The 19,558-nt window shown below is 40.7% G+C and overlaps 1 protein-coding gene and 1 long non-coding RNA gene across 2 annotated transcripts in view; both read right to left on the minus strand.

Moving 5' to 3' along the window:
• Positions 1-5,095, minus strand: part of agps (alkylglycerone phosphate synthase) — a 44,973-nt gene extending 39,878 nt beyond the window's left edge. The window contains exon 1 of the mRNA XM_088353016.1: positions 4,871-5,095. Coding sequence (XP_088209142.1) covers positions 4,871-5,061 — 191 coding nt within the window. The 5' untranslated portion in view covers positions 5,062-5,095. The remainder of the gene's footprint in view (positions 1-4,870) is intronic.
• Positions 5,096-6,288: 1,193 nt separating this feature from the next.
• Positions 6,289-7,406, minus strand: LOC148352689 (uncharacterized). Its single transcript, XR_015852761.1, has 2 exons — positions 7,093-7,406; positions 6,289-6,509 (listed from the first exon to the last, which is right to left on the minus strand). It is a non-coding gene; the product is annotated as an uncharacterized LOC148352689 (long non-coding RNA).
• Positions 7,407-19,558: the final 12,152 nt, after the last annotated feature.

The following is a 19,558-nucleotide window of genomic DNA, read 5'->3' on the forward strand; positions in this document are numbered from 1 at the left end:
GTGATTAATCACCACTAGATGGCAGGAATGGCTTGGATCACAGCTTTGTCAACACATTAAGGAGCTTCCACCTCCTTGTGCTGGTTTGCTTCCTCAATCCAGCAATTGAGAATGTGTTGGCAGCCCCTGAGTGACCGAAATCGTGTGATCACGTCACCGGAAACATCGAGCGCTGAAAAGGTCTTGCAAAGCTCATGCATAAGTTTAGTGTTCTTGCATTAAAATGTTAATTTGCAAGCAATGTGCCATTGTAATAATGGAGAGCGATGTTTAGATATTGGAGGTATCACAAATAATTAAAAAAGCGACAGCGTGAAGCTCTTCTTGAAACTCATCCTTTAAAGATAAGCTGTATCTCTCAAAAGCTTTGTTGAAAACAAGTATTTAAGAAACTTAGCAATGTTCAACTGTTGTTTATTAAACAATGTAGGCCTTTGAAAATGAGTCAAAATGACCAAAAAAGGCTAGCACACGCACTTCCCATTTAAGAAAAAGGTCTGGCATGAATGAATTAATAGAGAAACAATGCCTTTCGAGTCATACAATGCACCCCACCTATAACGAAACAAGATGCCCCGAAAATATGATATCCACTTTCACAAAAGCCTGACGTCAGCGCAGTCTGATTTTATTCAGCCATTCTAAGCTTTCCATTCCATTCAAGATGGGCCTTTTGATCGCTGGGAAAGTAGCAGTCACACCTACTACATTCCCTGAAGACATTCATGAACATGCTCCGACTCTCCTCGATAACCCTTAGGACCCTGAGGGTGCCATCATTGAGTATTACAACATCATTCTATGGGAAAATACTGCTACAAAGTTCAAGAAACTGCAGTAGGAACTTGTCTCAGCGCTGCAAAGGGGGATTTTTCTTAAACAGATGAGAACAGCATTATTTGAATTTTCGATTTTTTTACATCAGAAACGGGAAAGTATACAGGTAACATTTCACTTATGACCAAAGGTTGCCATCTGCTACTGAGACGGTATTCAATGTACTGAACATAGTGGTAGATTGGTGTGCCAGCTGGCGGCCAAAATAGTGGTGCGTGTTGCTGGGCAGCTACGCGCAGGTGTAGACATTAAAAAAAAATTAAAGTGTACAGGAAATAATTAGCGCGTGTAGGAAAAAAAATAAGCTGTGTTTTGGAAACAAAAAGAGCGTGTGCTGGGCAAATTGAGCATTTCCTGGCAATGTTCAAAAGTTCATATACTACCTGTAAATTGTTTAGGCTTCTGCAAATAAGGCACTGTTCTCCATGTCTTCCCAATGAAAAGGATAGGGTTACCATGACATCTTGAAAGTGATTCTAGCAGTAGAGATGCTATGTTGTGATTCCCTGAATCTGCTTTAGGATTTAATTGCAGTTTAGATTTTACTTTTTTCTTTTAAAGCCCTAGTGTGTATGTTGGACCACTGAATGGCGATGTTGTTTAATGTAGATGAAAACCAGACAAAATATTTGTTAAATAACTTTGGAATGACAATTCATGTAATTTGTGTAACTAAAATAAAGTTTTTGTACCACTAGGCGTCATTAAATGGTACACACTGTCCCCTTTTAAATGTTGAATATGATAAATGAATGTATTTTTAGCTAACATATTCCAAAAAAACTCAAATTCAGTAAGAGTTTTATTTTAATAGGCAATAAGTAAATAATTTATTCTGTTTTTACGGTGGGACACCGGCAGAAATGTTTGCTGAGGATGCCAAGGCTGTTCTTCATTTTGGTATTGCAAAAAGTTGGTCGTTATTTTGGCTCACTGTTCTTTACATCAATGTCCCTATAGGTAAATCATGTTGCAGTTCTTTGACATCCACAGCCGTTTGGGCTGCTTTGCTTTTAGGTACCTTAAACATTTAATAAAAATAAAGGGCTTAGGGGAAGGGCTTTTAGAACAGGTGGGATTTTCTCATCTAAAGGCTTCCTGCTTCCAATTGAATTAATGTCTTCCTCCATTATCTTGAATCTTATCTAAATTTTAAACTTAATAGGTCACCAACTTCAGCTGTCAATTGAAAAATCCACTTTCGATTATGTTCACAGTGACAACATCATCTCCTGCAGTCATCTTCCTGCTTCAGAAAACAATGACAACATCAATGAAACATGTTAAGCACTTGCTTTCGTTTTGAGTTCTGAGTTAAAGCAAAAGAAAAAAAGGTGCAGGGATGATGGATAGAACCCCAACCCATCACTTAAAAGAACAATTAAACATGCCTAACAAAAATGGTTGAACAAGCCTTTCAATCAGAGTAACACACACTGAGGGGGGAGGTTTAGCCCAAAATGACAGCACTAACTACCCACAGCCCAAGTGGAATTTCTCAAACAAACACCACCAGAGTTCAATGACCTGAAAACTACCAATTAAAAGGGCGATGTCAATGTAATTCTGGGTTGATTTTGTTGCGGAATGTGATGTCATCTGCAAAAAAGCTGTATAACTTGGCCAGGTTTCTTCATGAAACAACTTAACCAGCAAGTCCAGATTATTTCCCTCTGACAGCATTGACGGGCTAGAATGCAAATGAAAATAAAACTACCAAATTGGGAGGAAAGGCAACTTGACATGAGTCAAATACAAAAATGCCAAGTTGAATAATATAAATCTGGGTCCTAAATTAAGCCCTGAATTGAAATGTGGCTAAAAAGTTAACTTCTAATGCAATACATTTGTGAGAAGGGTAAAACAAATGCTGGAGCTAAGCAGATCCATGAATGTTTTTTTACTAAATATTCCAGCCAGCCACAGATGAGGTACACAACAAAGCTGTTTGCAGTAAAAGAAATAGGCTGACAATCACTATTATTCTAGGTGGCGTGGGCTACGACAAAAAAGAGAGAGTTGGAGGTAGTGGAAAAATAAACCCTACTTAACAAAAGCTCTTTGTCTAAGCTGGGTCTGGCAAAGACTGATGAAACTAAACACCATCTCCTAATTTCAAATTAAAAACACATCTCGAAAGAATATAGAGACTGAATAACATGTGAATGAATGGATAAATCAAGAAGTCAAATCATATCTACAAGTAAATAATTACACTCAATTAAATGAATAATCATGAAGTGCATTGATATGTAAGCATAGGAGTTATAAATGACTGAAATATTGAAAATGGTTATAAATGAAGAAATCATACATTTATGACTTTATAAGCAGTGACACATTTCAAGTCAAGTCATGTTTATTTGTATGGCCCCTAATCACAAAGAGTCTCGAAGGGCTGCACAGATAACAGACTATTGCAAACTACAAATTATTTTTACACCATCCCCTGATCTAAAACCTACATGAGAGCAAGGAAAAACTCAAAGGGAATCAAGTCAAGTCAAGACGTGATTATTTGTATAGCCCTTAATCACAAGGAGTCTCAAAGGGCTGCACAGACCACAGATTATTGCAAACTACAAATTATTTTTACACCATCCCCTGATCTAAAACCTACATGAGAGCAAGGAAAAACTCAAAAACCTCAGAATGAAGAAAATAAAGAAATCTTGAGAAGGGACTGCACATAAGGTTATCCTTCTTCCAGGATGACCAGGCTGTAATGTAATATTGATAATAATAAAAGTTGTATGCAGTTAACTCTTCAAGGGAGCTTATTCCTTTCATAAAAGGTTAAGAAGTCCCATCATCATCTTCTGGTCAGAGGGATGACGTTTAACTATTGAGCAAACTGTTACATTATTGAACATAATTTTCTTATACAATTAATAACAGTATTTGATTTAACAAGCTCAGTTTAGAGTTCAAGCTTTAACCTTGTTTAACTTATTCTCACATCTTAACTCCCATGTTGAAGCTCAAAGTTATGTCATCGCAACAGAGTTATATTAAACTCTTGGGTTAAATTATATATTATTTACTATTACACATTATATCAACTATACTTTATAATTTGACTGTTTTGTCAGCAAATACAGTGTACAATTTTACATATTGAACGTTCTCATACTGCATTGTTTCAGCCCTTAAGAATGCAAATTCTATGCTTACAATTTGATACTTTCTGGGCTTTAAATCTTGTTTAATCCATGCACCACAAAAATGAAGGAAAATTGCAATAAATAATAACAAAACGACTATTGATATCACCATACAATATGTGTTACATATTGGCGCAATGTGGCACCGACCAGAACACTGGACGTGAGACAAATTATTTTTATAAACTACTGCAGCTGTTGAATCCGATTTGAAACCGGATGACAGGACGGCACGACCGAGGTTTCTTGAACGCAACCCCGCTGCCAATAGGTTGAAAGTCAGACCACCAACACTCTTAGCCAATCAGACCAACCGAAATATCCCAAGTTGGGTTCACTGACTTTTTCCCTAGTTTGATAAAACCAGATTTTAGAAATAAGTTGTTCATTTTGGGAAAAAGTAATTAACAGAAGCGTGTTTACATTTTTTGACATGGAAAGTTTTTTAAATAACAAAAGTAATAGAAACCTCGTTGCATATTCGACGAAAATTTGAAAAAGAACTCGCGCGCAGCTAACACTTTCATTCATCGTTAGTTTTCAATTACACATTATATTTAGATGACAGAAAACCGTTAAGTACAATAAACTTAACTTTACAGTTTTTAAAGATGAAATTAAATTGAGACGACCGATGGAAGCCGCACCCACCCGGTACCAAACCAGAGCTAACATTCTGACTGATTAAAACCGTTTTCTTTTGCTTCTCATTGTAGATTTTTAATACGTCTGAAAGGGAAATTAACATCCCTTAAATTTAGGTAATTTTTATTTCAGTTATTAAAGGTTCTTTTGGTATTTTTCGGTCTTTACGCGCGGAGCTGCGGACCCTCTTCAAGCCCCCACCCAGCTCCATCACAGCCTCGTACCTCTTCATAGGCATAGTCGTCTTCTCCTGTTGGGCGACATCCGCCGAGCTCCCCTCCGCTTTGCACTCCATGGCTTCAACAGCGGGAAAGCTGTTCCCCGGTGCTCGCAAATGCCCCGTAATGATTCTCAACCTTTGCCGAGAGACTAGTTGGCTGTCGGAGTCGTCGCCGCTGCCTCCGCCGGACGCCATGCTGCTTCCGTGTTTGTGACGGGAGAGAACGGAACTGTCATAACGCCGAAGAGGGAACTATGATGCGTTCAAAGACATTTCGGAAAAAATGGGACTTCATTTTTAAAAGAGGGTTTTGAACTGCACGCTTTCTTTAATAATCAATAATGAATTTAGTCGGTTAGCCATGATTAAAATGTGTTGTCTTATTGGATTATATAAGGGTATAATCCTAATAAATCGTATATACGTGCCTTTTTAACAATAAATGAACCGACGAACTATGTAAACTTTTATTTTCATTCATCAAATCATTCTCCCCACCTCCCAGTCCTTTACATGCAAATCAGACGAAAAAAATGAATGGATGAATAATCATTAATCCTTCTAGCTAATCTTTAAATCGGCGGTTACACAAACAGTTGGAATATTTACCACGTGAAGACCAGGACTTGAAGCCACCGCGATAGGAGTTTTCCCAGCATGCCTTGCGAAACCCTCTAGCTGAATTCTATGCAATGACTGTAATTACAGTACACCACATTCGCTTTTAGTGCAAGACAAAATGTCCTCTCTATCGATCGGGTTTGATAAGGATAATAAATGTAACTATTCTGTCTCCTCTTTATTCACACACATATGGTTCATTGGATTTAATAAGACCTGTTTCATTTGGCTGAGAAATGCTTGAAAATAAATCACTCCATTGGTAAATTATGCACAAAAACCTGTTAGTTACTATACAGACTATTTTCTTTTATTAGGAGCTTGATAAGTGTGATAAAACTATTTATGTCTTATAACACAAATATGGGTCATTTAATTGACATGTGCTTGAAAATAATTCACTCGTTTGCAAAATTATACACACACATTACACAGTTAATTACGTTACAAACAATTTTCTTTTATTATTGTCTTGGTGGACGCGCTGGTGGTTTGGTTATTAAACCCAAAAATAACCTGATATTCTTAAAATATCCAACTGTTTTAAATGAATGACAAGACAAACTATTTTACTTTATTGCAGCATTGTTTGATGCGTTGGTGGTTTGGTTAGTAAACCTAAAATTATCCTGAACCAACAGGAGTTCACTGTTTACTTTTCTACCTCATTTCCACTGAGTCACCGAACCAGCGCTACTACTCCTTCCATATGGTACCATTCAACAATTCATGCATATACAGTATTAAACGTGCATGGATAACTTCATACTTAAACTGAATAAACACTACAATAAATGAACGTACTGTACAATAGAACTTTATTTCAATGGAAATTGTCGCAAATATCCAGATGCATGATGGATTATTTCCTCGTGTCTGGTTGGTTTTTAGCTTCCAAAACAAAGTTCTGTAATGCACTGACTGCAAGCAGGAAGAGTCTGAGTGTATCACAGAACTTCATTTGGGAAGCCACAGTGCCACCTCATAGGTTTGTCTTCATCCAGAATGGAGCTTCCATTGACCTGTAGCAAAGCAAAAAAGCACGTTATGTTTGTTTCGCTTAAGACACTTCAATGCATACGTACAAGGTCTATTTTAGGATCAATGTGCGGATGTGGCACCATGGTTCCATATGGAATGGGCCTGCTGGGTGGCGAGGAGTCTACCACCATTCAGGTACTGCCAGCCAGATGGGAACTTTTTGCACATAAGCGAGATGTTTTCTTATGTTCTAAAAGATCTTTGCAGGTAAGCTAACTGCTTCATGAAGATTAAACAATAAAACGCATTTTATAAGAGTTGGCTGCACTTGTGGCTTCTACCTGTTGAGCCTTGAGGGTTCAACAGGCCTTGGCAAAGCTGATTCCACCAACTTGTTGACATTGCTTATATAAAAAAAAAGTGCACAAGGTCAGCCAAGCTTTTGTTGATCATTCTAGCAGCCGTTTAGGAACACTTGTCACTTTAACAGCTTTTACTTGTTAACTTTGTTTTTCCCTGCACAAGGATAGAAAGAAGCTCAACGTCACCTTTTTTTGCAGGACATTCAACACACACACACGTCATATTGTTTATTAGGTAGTAATAACAGGTTGTATACAATACCTGAGAGGTAGATATAAGCGGTCATCTCCAGGAGCCAAACAGTCTGCCTTCTCAAAATGCAACGAAGACGTCGAGAGCGATGCAAAAAAAAAGGATCGTCTTTTTTCCCCCCCCTTTGGTTCGCTGCACTTGATGTGGTGACGTGCACCGAGCGATTGAAGTGGTAATGCATGGTTGAGCTGGCAGTTGCTGGTTCGATTCCGCCGACGTCCTTTTACCTTTTTGTTGAGAGTGAGCGTTGCGCGAGCGCAGTTGACTGAATGCAGCTGGAAGAATGTCGACGTGGAGCTGCCAAACGTGAACGCGTGCACATGAGCGCGCCTCACAGGAGAGTATGGAGGGCGGCGGGTGCAGGGGGGTGGAAAAAAAAAAGAGAAAGCCTTTTTTGAGCATGTGTGTCATTGCACTTTACTTTAGGATTCTTTGCACAGGGGTGACAGGCTTTTTTTTTCTTTTTTTTAAAACAGTAATTTGATCACATAGATTGTATTTGCCTCTTCCTGAATTCTGTGTTTTTTGCATATTTATAACTCACAAAGGTTTCAGATCATAAAACCAATTTTCATATCACACAGAAGCAACCCAGGGAAATACAAAATGCAGTTTTGAAATGTCGATTCCATTTATTACAGCACAAACAAATAAAAACCTATCCGACCTATCTGATAATGTAATTGCCCCTGAACCTAATAGCAATTTTGGCCACCTTGGGCAGCGATAACAGGAATCGAACATCTACGCTAATTGGTAATGTGTCAGGACCAGAACGGAGACAGGACCCCCTTGCGTGACGTTTCTCTCAGTTTTATTGTAAGAAAGGAAAGGGTTGCCCCCACGATCTGGTGATCGCTGGGCGCAAGAAGCAGGTCGCTCTGAACGCCGAAGTGGGACTTCCGTGGCGAGCAACGGCGGTGTCGGGAACGGAAACACGCGTCAGTAGCCGGGACAGGAGAGCAAAAAACGTGGTCGGGGTCGTAAGCGAGTCGTAAGCCAGGAAAGGAGAGCAGACGTGGTCGGGGACAAAAAAGATCGAAAGCCGGGAGGGGAGAGTAGACGTGGTCAGGATCAAAAACAGGAGGAGTAAAAGACAGGTTGGAGTCAGGGTCGAAGAAAAAGCTTGCCTGGTGTTAACTGAGGTTCGCAGACGGACTGACAACAGAGGACACATAGGGGTGGGTTTAAATAGGGAGAGAGAGACAATCAGAGTCAGAGGCAGAAGGCGACAAAGGAGCGGGCACAGGTGAAGCATATCGGTAATCATGACATAATGAGACTTTACAATTGTGGAGGAATCTGGCCCACTTTTCTTTGCAAAATTGTTTAAAATCTGCCATATTGGTGGGTTTTCTAGCATGAATTGCCCTTTTTGGTTCACACCGAAGAATCTCAATTGGATTTAAATCCGAACTTTGACCAGGCCACTCCAGAACATTCATTTTGTTTTCTTTTTGAACTGTTCACAGTTAGACTTTCTGGTGTGTTTTGGATCATTGTCCTGCTGCATGATCCTAAAGCACTTGAGTTTGAGGGCACAAACTGATGGCCGGACATTCTCCTTCAGGAGCTTCTGGTAAACACCGGAATTAATTATTTCATTAATCACAGAAAAATGTCCTGGTCCCGAGGCAGCAAAGCGGTCACAGACCATCACACTACCACCACCATGCTTTACAGTTGGGATCATGTCCTTTTTGTCAAATGCTGTGTCATTTTTACCCCAGATGTAACAGGCTGCACACCTTCCAAATAGTTCACCAGTCAACAGAATGTTTCTATTTCATCCCGTATGAAAGACCGCCATGGGTGATGTTTCAAGCACCGAATGTTACCTTTGCACATGCGCATTTCCACAAATGCAGACCATATTACAGTCATTCATATCACTTGCCAGTGTTAGGAATGTTTACAAATTCTGGTCTCACTCGCAGGTAAGCCACTTTTGATCTTCTCGCGTTGCGGGTGCATACCGCTTTTTTGCTCTTGAAGAAAGTCTGCATTTTCGCCGGCTCTACTGCTTTTGGCCTTGCGACTATTTTTGTCGGAGCAGCGTATCTTTCACCTTCTTAAAAGGCCGCGTGGGGTCCCTTTGCCTGACGAAGTTGCGGCTCGCGTTCACGCTTCGGGTTGACAGGTGTGGCCTTTCGTTTAGTTTTCGCCACTTGTCGTGGTTGTTTTGTTTTAACATGCTAGCTCTGTGTTAGCTTCGGGGCAAACCCGGCTGGTTGCTACTCCCGGTCGCATTCGCGCCGCGGCTTACCGTGTGTTTCTTGATTGCCCAGCTTTGGGGGGTTTTTTCGCCGAGGCTGCGGATGCCTTTTGTTGCTCGGTCCCCGTTAGCCCCCACTAGCAACGCTTCGTGCGTCAATTTATTGGCCGACTAACCCCCTTTTTTTCCTCGGTGACTCACTCTTGTAGCTGGGGGTGGGTCTCGCGTTGCCGCCTGGCCGCTACCTGTTACGGTTTCTTTTTGGCCTGTGCTGGTGGCTCGTCTCCGTCCATCCAAGGTGACGGCACTGGGGCAAGTGTGCGGCCGACTTCCTTTTGGCCATGCTTGTGTTGTGCTTCGTGTAGGCGGCCCTGGCGTCTTCTCCCCTCTTCATTTAGTTGCACGCTTGCATCACAGGTGGTGTTCCCGCTCCCCTTCCCTCGGCTTGCGGTGTCCTCGCCCCTTTACGCTTTTGCTTTGGGCGCCTCCTTGCGCTGTGTGGGCTCACGCGTTTGCCGCACAGGCGGGGTTCTCGTCCCAGTCCCTCGGCTTCTTGCGTTCTGGTCTTCTCTGCGCTGTTGGCAATGGACCCTGCCCTGTGTTGTGTCGACTGTGGAGTGCTGCTCTGAGTGCCCCGAGGCCCTTCTGGCTTTCACCATCTGGGGCCTGTCGGACTTTGGTGCCTTGGGCTCGTGCGCCTCGGGGTAAACCCTCTTGTGTTGGATGCACCAAGCGCCGTGCCTGTGCGGCTGCCGCTGCCACTGCATCCCACAGGGTCCATAGGATAGACCAAAAGTTTAATGTAATTACGTTTTTATATGTTCCGTACGACTACCAGGGCATCCTGTTACTCGGAATCCTCGTGTTCACGCGAGAAGATTCTAGAGGGGCTTACCTGCAAGTGTGACCAGGATCTGTGGACTTTCTTAACGATCGCAAGTGATAGGAATGATTGTAATCCGGCATGCATTTCCCAGACTGCACATTCGCAAAGGTAACATTCAGCGCTTGAAGCACCGGGCCTGGCGGTTAGTAGGGACAAAATAGATCTGTAGTTACATCCGTAACTTTCGTTTGTGTTCCGCTCTCATCTCCCAGTGTGCCTTTGTTTTTTTTTTCAATGAATCCTGTCAAATTTAGTGCCCAAAAACAGTGACCTGATTCATCCGTTATTACATAAAATTCATCTTATTTTAAGCAAATATCTATCTACCCTGGTCATATCCCTCGAGATGGGTGACTGACAGCAAAGCAAACACATACACAAAAACAAAGAAAATAAACATAAACAAATATAAAATGAAATTGAGCATGTAGATCTCTGTGTGTATATTTATCCATAAATAAAAATAAGAAAACTTGGATAAGGCTCCATTTTTTCATGCATGTAGCACCACAGAACAGACTTTTAATCTGCAAATCCTTTGTGAGAAGTTTTAACAACACCAGAAAAACCTCTCTCTTGTTTTTGTTGATTTCAAGTAGGCATTTGCGGAAGTAGAACATGGAACATACACTAAATCAGACCATTGAACAACTGTATGCCAGTGCCGACAGTGTTGTAGTTATCAATGGTACCATTGGAGCATGGTTTCGAACCCAGTCATTGTAAGACAAGGCTGCATTCTCTCTCCAACTTTATTCAACGTCTTCCTGGAGAGGATCATGTCCGAAGCACTAGAGCAACAGGAAGGTACAGTGAGTATCGGAGGACACAGCATCACTAACCTATGTTTTGCTGATGATGTTGCAGGATTGGCAGGACATGGACAGAAACTTATAGATCTGGTAAATCGCCTGATCGAAGCATCATAAATTCCCAAAGTATCACCACAAAGAACAACACCAACCACTGAGAGCTCAAATCACAGCCGCACTTGCTAGACTTAAATCCATCTGAAGGGAAAAGAACGTAGCAGTCAAATCAAAGTTTAGACTCATGCAAGCGCTGGTTACTTCAATCTTCCTCTACGCTTGGGAAACATGGACTCTCACAGCAAAACTGAGAAGGAAAAACCGGGGCTTGGAGATATAATGCTACAGGAAACTTGTAAGCATCAGCTGCTTAGCCTATGCTACAAACAAAATGGTGTGCAACACCATCAGAAGGCGCATTGGATTCTACAAAGAACTGTTGTCTACTGTGCGCAAATGGAAACTTCAGTGTTATGATCACGTCACAAGATCATCAGGACTGGCCAAGATAATTCTCCAGGGTACAGTCCAAGAGGGCAGGATGAGAGAAATACAGGAAAAATAACTGGGGCGACAACATTAAGGAATGGACTGGTGCCAACTTTGCCACGACTGAAGAACAGGCCAGGATCTGTCAACGGTGGAGAAGGCTATCAGGAGTTGTGTCCCCATTGGTGTCCCGACAACCTATGCGGATGAGGCATCCGTAAACCATGATTGCCAAAGTATCAAATCAAGACAGTATCAGCAGATACAAAAAATTCACATCCATTTTTTTTCCTGGCATGGCCCCTCTTCCAAATATAACTTGATGCGTCCAGTGACTCAAAAACTTTGGCCACCCCTGCCTTAAAGGGACAGTGTGTATTATTTGCCCAGTAGATGTCGCTGTATTGTGTGGTACAACCAAAATCAGTGCTAAAAAGCACATGATTATACAAACAATGTAAACTCAAATTGACCACATGGCACCATTTTTCATTTATTTTTCAGCCTTTTGTGAGATTTTTGGGTTTTCTGGTACTCTTGGAAACAAGAGGGCGGACGATCAAGTCAGCTTCCTCTAGGTGAAGGTCATGTTATGTAAATATAATACACATTTCTGAAACTATGAGTGCATAAAAATGCACATTTATGTGATATTTCATGTATTTTTGCTTATTGTCTAAATTAGTAGTTTTTTTCATGAATGAAGTCGTTTTTACCACTAGGAGGCGCTAAATAATACACACTGTCCCTTTAAGATGAATAAGCAGCAAGGGAGCCAATCCATTCATTTTCAACCGTGCTTAGACTGAAAACAGTGCAAGCGTTTAGAAAACATCCAAACCCGAAACAAGCCCAGAACAAAGACCTTAATAACTGCAATTTATCTTCTAACCTTCAATCTTCCATTCACAATATTTGAAGGCATCATTTATAACTACAGTATTTTAAACCGACAAATATAAAAAAACAGATGGATAAAAGGGCAAACTTGGTTTCATTATTATCATTAATGCTATGCTTTACTGTATTTGATTATTTTTTAAAAGCACACCATGATCAGTTCATTTTAATTAGAAACTAAATAGCTTTTTATTCTTCATTTATCAAATTTATGAAGTACAGTAGAAATATTGCAAAAAGTACATCTGAACTCGGGGGTTTTACAAAGCTGTGCTGTGTATAAAGCAAATGGGCAGTGTTATCAATAACAATAAAGGCTCTTTTTTTCTATTCTATTCTGTTCTATTCTATTCTACTTTATTGGCCCCTGTGGTCTCTGCACCTCATGGTTTGGGTCAGGGGTACTCCATACCTGTCAACCTCCAGGGCTCCATGCGCTTACAAACTGTCGTATTTTCCCTTACAAAATACAAAATAATCGTACACCTTTTTTTTTCAAAATGTGTTTATTTATGTAGTTTAACATGTTATATTGTACACGTGTTTGTTATATCATATATAGTGTTAATTAACATTTTGTTGTGAGATACTGAGTTGCTCGACATGAATGAGGTTTATTGTAAAAAAAGAAAGTTCAAAAATTAAGTAGCTTGGACGTTCACTGTAGAAGGAAAAAATACATGCAAATATAATCAAGTAGAATTTTCTTATTCAAATTATTAATTCATTTTCTGCATTAAATTGTTGTTGGCAATATACTGATTAAAGGGGTAATCACAAACCTGTCTTCTTCATTTTCTCCTTTTATACTTATGTTTTTTCTTAATATTATATTTATATTATTATTATTTATTTATATTTATTTATATTTATTTATATTTATTTATATTTAATATATTTATATTTATTTATATTATTATAATTTATATTTTATACCTAATATTTTTCTTTATTCTTTCTTTATACTTTTTTTCTTTATAACTTCTTTATACAACATAATAATTCGTAATATAATGCATCAAAGCAAGTGAGCCGTTTGAGAGCCAGCTCTCTTTAATGAATTGAGACGAAAAAGCTGGTTCTGTAAAAAGAGACGGACTTCCTTTCACTACCATGGAATGATGCATGATGGAAATCCCGAGGCGGAAGACGCATGTGCACAGTAGCATGAAACCGCTCGCTTCGTTTGCAACGAAAAAAACAATACCGAGATAGAGGCTGCCGTGGCGAACTCGTTTGACCTAATTGATCTGCCGTTTAGTGATAGTCGGTGTATACCGGATGGTACCCATAAGTGACAAATTTGCGTTTTTCCGTACAGATTTTCTTGTACGTCGTACACGTCTTAAAATGCATAATAAACGTACTTTGTACGGCAAAAACATACAGGTTGACAGGTATGGTACTCACACTTTTTCAGCATGCGAGCTAAACTAACTAAAAAAGTCAAAATGATTTACCCACGTCAAAAAATGGAGATTCAGGAGCAGTCTAACATTAAGAAAATGTGTCCCAATCTGTGGAATTGAATGCTCACAATATTTATCTACACATTTGCCTAAATTAATCGAATATTATTATTCAAAATAAAAAATGTGTAATACAATAGAATTAAGTGTTAACTCCACCACTCAATTTAAGTCAATTTTTCTGTTGCCAATGTTTTGTCCAATGATACTGTTGAGGGAAGCAAGTAACACTGTACAGCTGTAGTGTAGATCTACTAACTGGTAAATACTAAATATCCTGGCAAATATAGTACTTACTGTACATTTGTGGTTAATAATCGAAATTCGAACACACACTTGAATACTAAATTAATTAACATTATTATTTCTTGATTGATTTCGAAGGCAGCATGGCGGCGCAGTGGTTAGCACGTGTGCGGCATATTTCTGAGGTCATGAGATCGAACATCCTGTGTGGAGTTTGCACGTTCTCCCCATGCTTGCATGGGTTTCCTCCTGGCACTCCAGTATCCTCCCACATTCGATGTCAGGTTAATTGGCCGGTCAAAATTGTCCCTAGGTGTGATAAGCGGTGCAGATAATGGATGGATGGATTTCTAAGGCATTTTGATAAACCTCGTTGCCATACATTTTATGATACATAAATATACATACTATATATCATTTGAAAACTTATTTAATAAATACGTATTAAATCATAAGTTGTAAAATTAATACAATTTCAAAAACATTTAGAAATCTAGGAAACTATCATTTTATTCGACAAAATTGGGAGTTTTCCTATTTGTTACTGCAGCATGAGCAGCAATGATGTTTGTGCCTACACTCTGCATTTGACAACTAGATGGCAGCAAAAGAATGCACTGAATACACTTTCCTGAACTCTATCAGTACAACTTCTGCGATCCACCACTTAATCGTGGTCTACTTAACGAGCCTCCCTGGTTTAGGTTGTTTCGGGGTTCACCTCAAGGCAGTTACACCATCCCCTGATCTAAAACTTACATGAGGGCAAGGAAAAACTCAAAGGGAATCAAGTCAAGTCAAGTCATGATTATTTGTATAGCCCTTAATCACAAGGAGTCTCAAAGGGCTGCACAGACCGCAGATTATTGCAAACTATAGACTATTATTACACCACTCCTTGATCTAAAACCTACATTAGGGCAAGGAAAAACTCAAAGGGAATTAAGTCAAGTCAAGTCATGATTAGTTGTATAGCCCTTAATCACAAGAAGTCTCAAAGGGCTGCACAGACCACAGATTATTGCAAACTATAGACCATTATTACACCATCCCTTGATCTAAAACCTACATTAGGGCAAGGAAAAACTCAAAGGGAATTAAGTCAAGTCAAGTCATGATTAGTTGTATAGCCCTTAATCACAAGAAGTCTCAAAGGGCTGCACAGACCACAGATTATTGCAAACTATAGACCATTATTACACCATCCCTTGATCTAAAACCTACATTAGGGCAAGGAAAAACTCAAAGGGAATCAAGTCAAGTCAAGTCGTGATTATTTGTATAGCTCTTAATCACAAGGAGTCTCAAAGGGCTGCACAGACCACAGATTATTGCAAACTATAGACCATTATTACACCATCCCTTGATCTAAAACCTACATTAGGGCAAGGAAAAACTCAAAAACCTCAGAATGAGGAAAAGAAAGAAACCTTGAGAAGGGACCGCACAAGAGGTAATACCCCTTCCAGGATGACAAGGCTGTAACAGATGTTGCATGTACAAACAATAAAATTAAGAATAAAATATAAAAGCTAAAGATTTTAATATTTTAGTGAAATTTCAAAAGACTGAAAATGACATTTTCAATTTCCCAGAACTTTTTGGGTATTAACATGACGATCTCTAGTGATTGGGTAGCGTTCAACAGGTCGACACGGACATTGCAGAGAGCCAAAAACTGGAACATGTGATGATTAACTGTGGGAAATATGTGACGGAGGGAAGAAAAATGGTGGAAGAAAGGAAGAAAGCAGGAGTAGGCGGCAATGGAATCAAATACATGTTGGAAATGGAGTGGGAGAAGCACTATGGATCTGCCTAAACACTGCTCTCTGTTTTTTCCTTAGGGCAGCGTGCAATGGTAGCTTAAAGGTACAGTGTCTAATACTTGAGCACTATATGTGTATAGTGTTGTGCAAATAAAAATGAGTGTTAGAAGGCACAAGGAAGAATACACACCAATGAGACTCAAAGTGGCCAAAACATAATATAATTGTCCCTCTCTTCTTTTTTGCCTAGGAGGAAAAAAGACAAGTAGTTAAAGAAAAAAATCAAAGAAAAGGGAAAAGGTGAAAAAAATAAAAAAGGTGAAGAACGAAAGGAAAAAAAGGAAAGGTAGAACAAAAAGGGAGACAATAGAATCAAAAATAATGAAAAAAAGTCAACTGAAAAAGGGAAGAAAAAAGAGGACATTGAATAAAAGAAAGAAAGGGAAGCAAAAATAATCATGAAAAGTGAAACAAGTACTTAAAATGAAGAAAAAATATCTTAGAGTGGCACAATTTTTTTTCACAACGTTCTATTTTTTGTGAAAAAATAGAATTATGTGCAAAAGAAAAAAAGAAACTGTTCTTCAGGGAGTCCTTGGCAGCAAGATGGCGGCCGATCATGTCAGCTTCCTCTAGGTGAGGATCATCTTATGTCAAATTAAAAAATGCATATTCACATGTGTTCCTGTGTTTTAGATTATCATATAGATAATTATTGTTTCTATTTTTTCAAACAACGTTTTTATTGAACCACCAGGAGGCCTGAAATAATACACACTGTCACTTCAAAGGTGATTGGAAGTGGCAGGAGACTAAAAATAACACTTCAGGGACCATGGCTCTTAGTACTATTCAATCTCTTTTTTATTTTTGTGATTTTTGATTTTGTTAGCAACTCTTATCTCTGAGGTACAATCATAAGTTGTGTGAAGACTGAGGACACAACTCTGGACGGCTTTTTCTGCTTGCTGTCGGCTTGGAAGCAACTCCACTTCCTGAGGTTCTCAGGAGAACAGACTGGAACATAGGCTACTTCTACAAAGCCCCAGTGGAAAGCATTCTGGCATACGACATCACCGTGTGGTATGCTAGGAGCACGGCAGCGGACAGGAAAAACATAGAGAGTAATCAAGACAGCCCAGAAGATCATCGGCTGCACTCTGCCCAGTCCAAAGGAAATTTCCGGCCATCGACCTTATAAAAGACTCATCCCGCTGTATTCAGTGCATTGTATTTGACATGTTGCTACAGGTCCCTCAAAACAAGGAACTAACAGGCTCAGAGACAGCTTCTTTCCCGAGGCCATCACAACCCTAAACAAGTGCGCAAAACTGTGAAAAGCTATCTTGCGACTTTGTTTGGTCTTTTTTTATTGCTGCTAAATGTTAGTGCGCGACATTGTGAAAATATATCCCTTGTGATCTTGTTTCTGCGAAATGTTATTGTTGTTAGAACCAGAACAAATGGTAGACACAATTGTGTAACGTTTCACACAAAAGTTTATTGGGACATCAAGGATACAGACGCCAGCAATCCGGTGCTTGCTGGACAGAGGGAGCAAGCAGCTCACAGGATCTCAGCGTGATCGAAATGCGGAAGTGATTCGCCGGGACGGAAGATCAGAACGTGGTCGGTGGTCAAAAAAGTGTCGTTAGCCGGATCGGGAGATCAGAGCGTGGTCAAATGGACAAAACGGGTCGAAAGCCGGAGACTAACGGGAAAATCAGGAAGAGACGAGTGGGATACAGACGAAGACGGGACCGACAGGAGCCAGAGTCAAAGTGCTTGCGTTGCATATGCAGAGGTTCACTGACAGACTGACACCGAATTCCTGGGGTACTGGGTATAAACAGGAGGGGAATCAATCAGGCAGCTAGCAGCAGCTGGCGCCAAACGAGCGGGCACAGGTGAGTGCAATGTGTAATCATGACAATTGTACTTCTTTTCATTGACAGCTCCAAGATATTTAAATTTGGTGACAGGTTCTAGCTCTTGGTGATTGATGGTGATGATTGTGGTGATGCTTTGTCACAACTGTTTAAATGCTACTTGTGTATTTTTGTTAAGAAACACCCCTTTAGCTCCATTGCTTTCAGCTATCTGTTTTTTTCGGTAGTTATCTACTATTGCTTGCCCAATCTATTTGTTTTGGTTTTTCTGAGGGACTTGTCCCTTAAGACTTTTCACATGACACCGTTTGACCAATCCAGTGTGACTACGAGCTACGGTGGACCATTTTTCACCAACTGAGCAGAGCCAGTTTGTCACCTGACAACACACGCCTGAATTCTCTGTCGTCCTTCACATAGAAGCAATGTTTTCAAATGGAGTCCTTTCATGTTTACAGAGCAGGGTATTAAAAAAACAACAGCGTCTATACTGCGATAGCCCAATTTCAGCTGACAGGAGCTCCACTTTGACTACTGTATGTAATCTGTACCTACAATGTTACATATGATAGTGGTTCTTAATTCTGAATATGAGTAAGTGGGTAGTTAGGTAGGTGGGTAGGTAGGTAGGTGGGTTGGTAGGTAGGTGTAGGTAGGTGGGTAGGTAGGCAGGTGGGTCGGTTGGTGGGTAGGTGGGTGGGTAGGTAGGTAGGTAGGTAGGTAGGTAGGTAGGTGGGTAGGTAGGTGGGTGGGTTGGTAGGTATGTAGGTAGGTAGGCGGATAGGTAGGTAGGTGAGTGTGTAGGAAGGTGAGTGTGTAGGTAGGTAGGTAAGTAGGTGGGTAAGTGGGTAGGTAAGTAGGTGGATAAGTGGGTAGGTAGGTAGGTAGATAGGTAGGTGGGCGTGTAGGTAGGTGGGTGGGTAGGTAAGTAGGTAAGTGGGTAGGTAGGTAGGTGGGTTGGTAGGTAGGTGGGTGAGTAGGTAGGTAAGTAGGTGGGTGGGTAGGTAAGTAGGTGGGCGGGTAGGCAGGTAGGTGGGTTGGTACGTATGTAGGTAAGTGGGTGGGTAGGTACGTAAGTAGGTGGGTAGTTAAGTAGGTGGGCGGGTAGGTAAGTAGGTGGGTAAGTGGGTAGGTAGGTTGGTAGGTAGGTCGGTAGGTAGGTGTGTAGGTAGGTAGGTAGGCGGGTAGGTAGGTAGGTTGGTAGGTAGATCGGTAGGTGGGTAGATAGGTAGGCGGGTAGGTAAGTAGGTAGGTAGGTTGGTAGATCGGTAGGTAGGCGGATAGGTAGGTAGGTGAGTGTGTAGGAAGGTGAGTGTGTAGGTAGGTAGGTAAGTAGGTGGGTAAGTGGGTAGGTAAGTAGGTGGATAAGTGGGTAGGTAGGTAGGTAGGTAGATAGGTAGGTGGGCGTGTAGGTAGGTGGGTGGGTAGGTAAGTGGGTAGGTAGGTAGGTGGGTTGGTAGGTAGGTGGGTGAGTAGGTAGGTAAGTAGGTGGGTGGGTAGGTAAGTAGGTGGGCGGGTAGGCAGGTAGGTGGGTTGGTAGGTATGTAGGTAAGTGGGTGGGTAGGTACGTAAGTAGGTGGGTAGTTAAGTAGGTGGGCGGGTAGGTAAGTAGGTGGGTAAGTGGGTAGGTAGGTTGGTAGGTAGGTCGGTAGGTAGGTGAGTAGGTAGGTAGGTAGGCGGGTAGGTAAGTAGGTAGGTAGGTTGGTAGGTAGATCGGTAGGTAGGTAGATAGGTAGGCGGGTAGGTAAGTAGGTAGGTAGGTTGGTAGGTAGATCGGTAGGTAGGTAGGTATACATTAAATAT

Source organism: Urocampus carinirostris, chromosome 14 (assembly GCF_059441175.1).
Source record: "Urocampus carinirostris isolate Australia breed hairy pipefish chromosome 14, RoL_Ucar_1.0, whole genome shotgun sequence".
NCBI lineage: Eukaryota > Metazoa > Chordata > Actinopteri > Syngnathiformes > Syngnathidae > Urocampus > Urocampus carinirostris.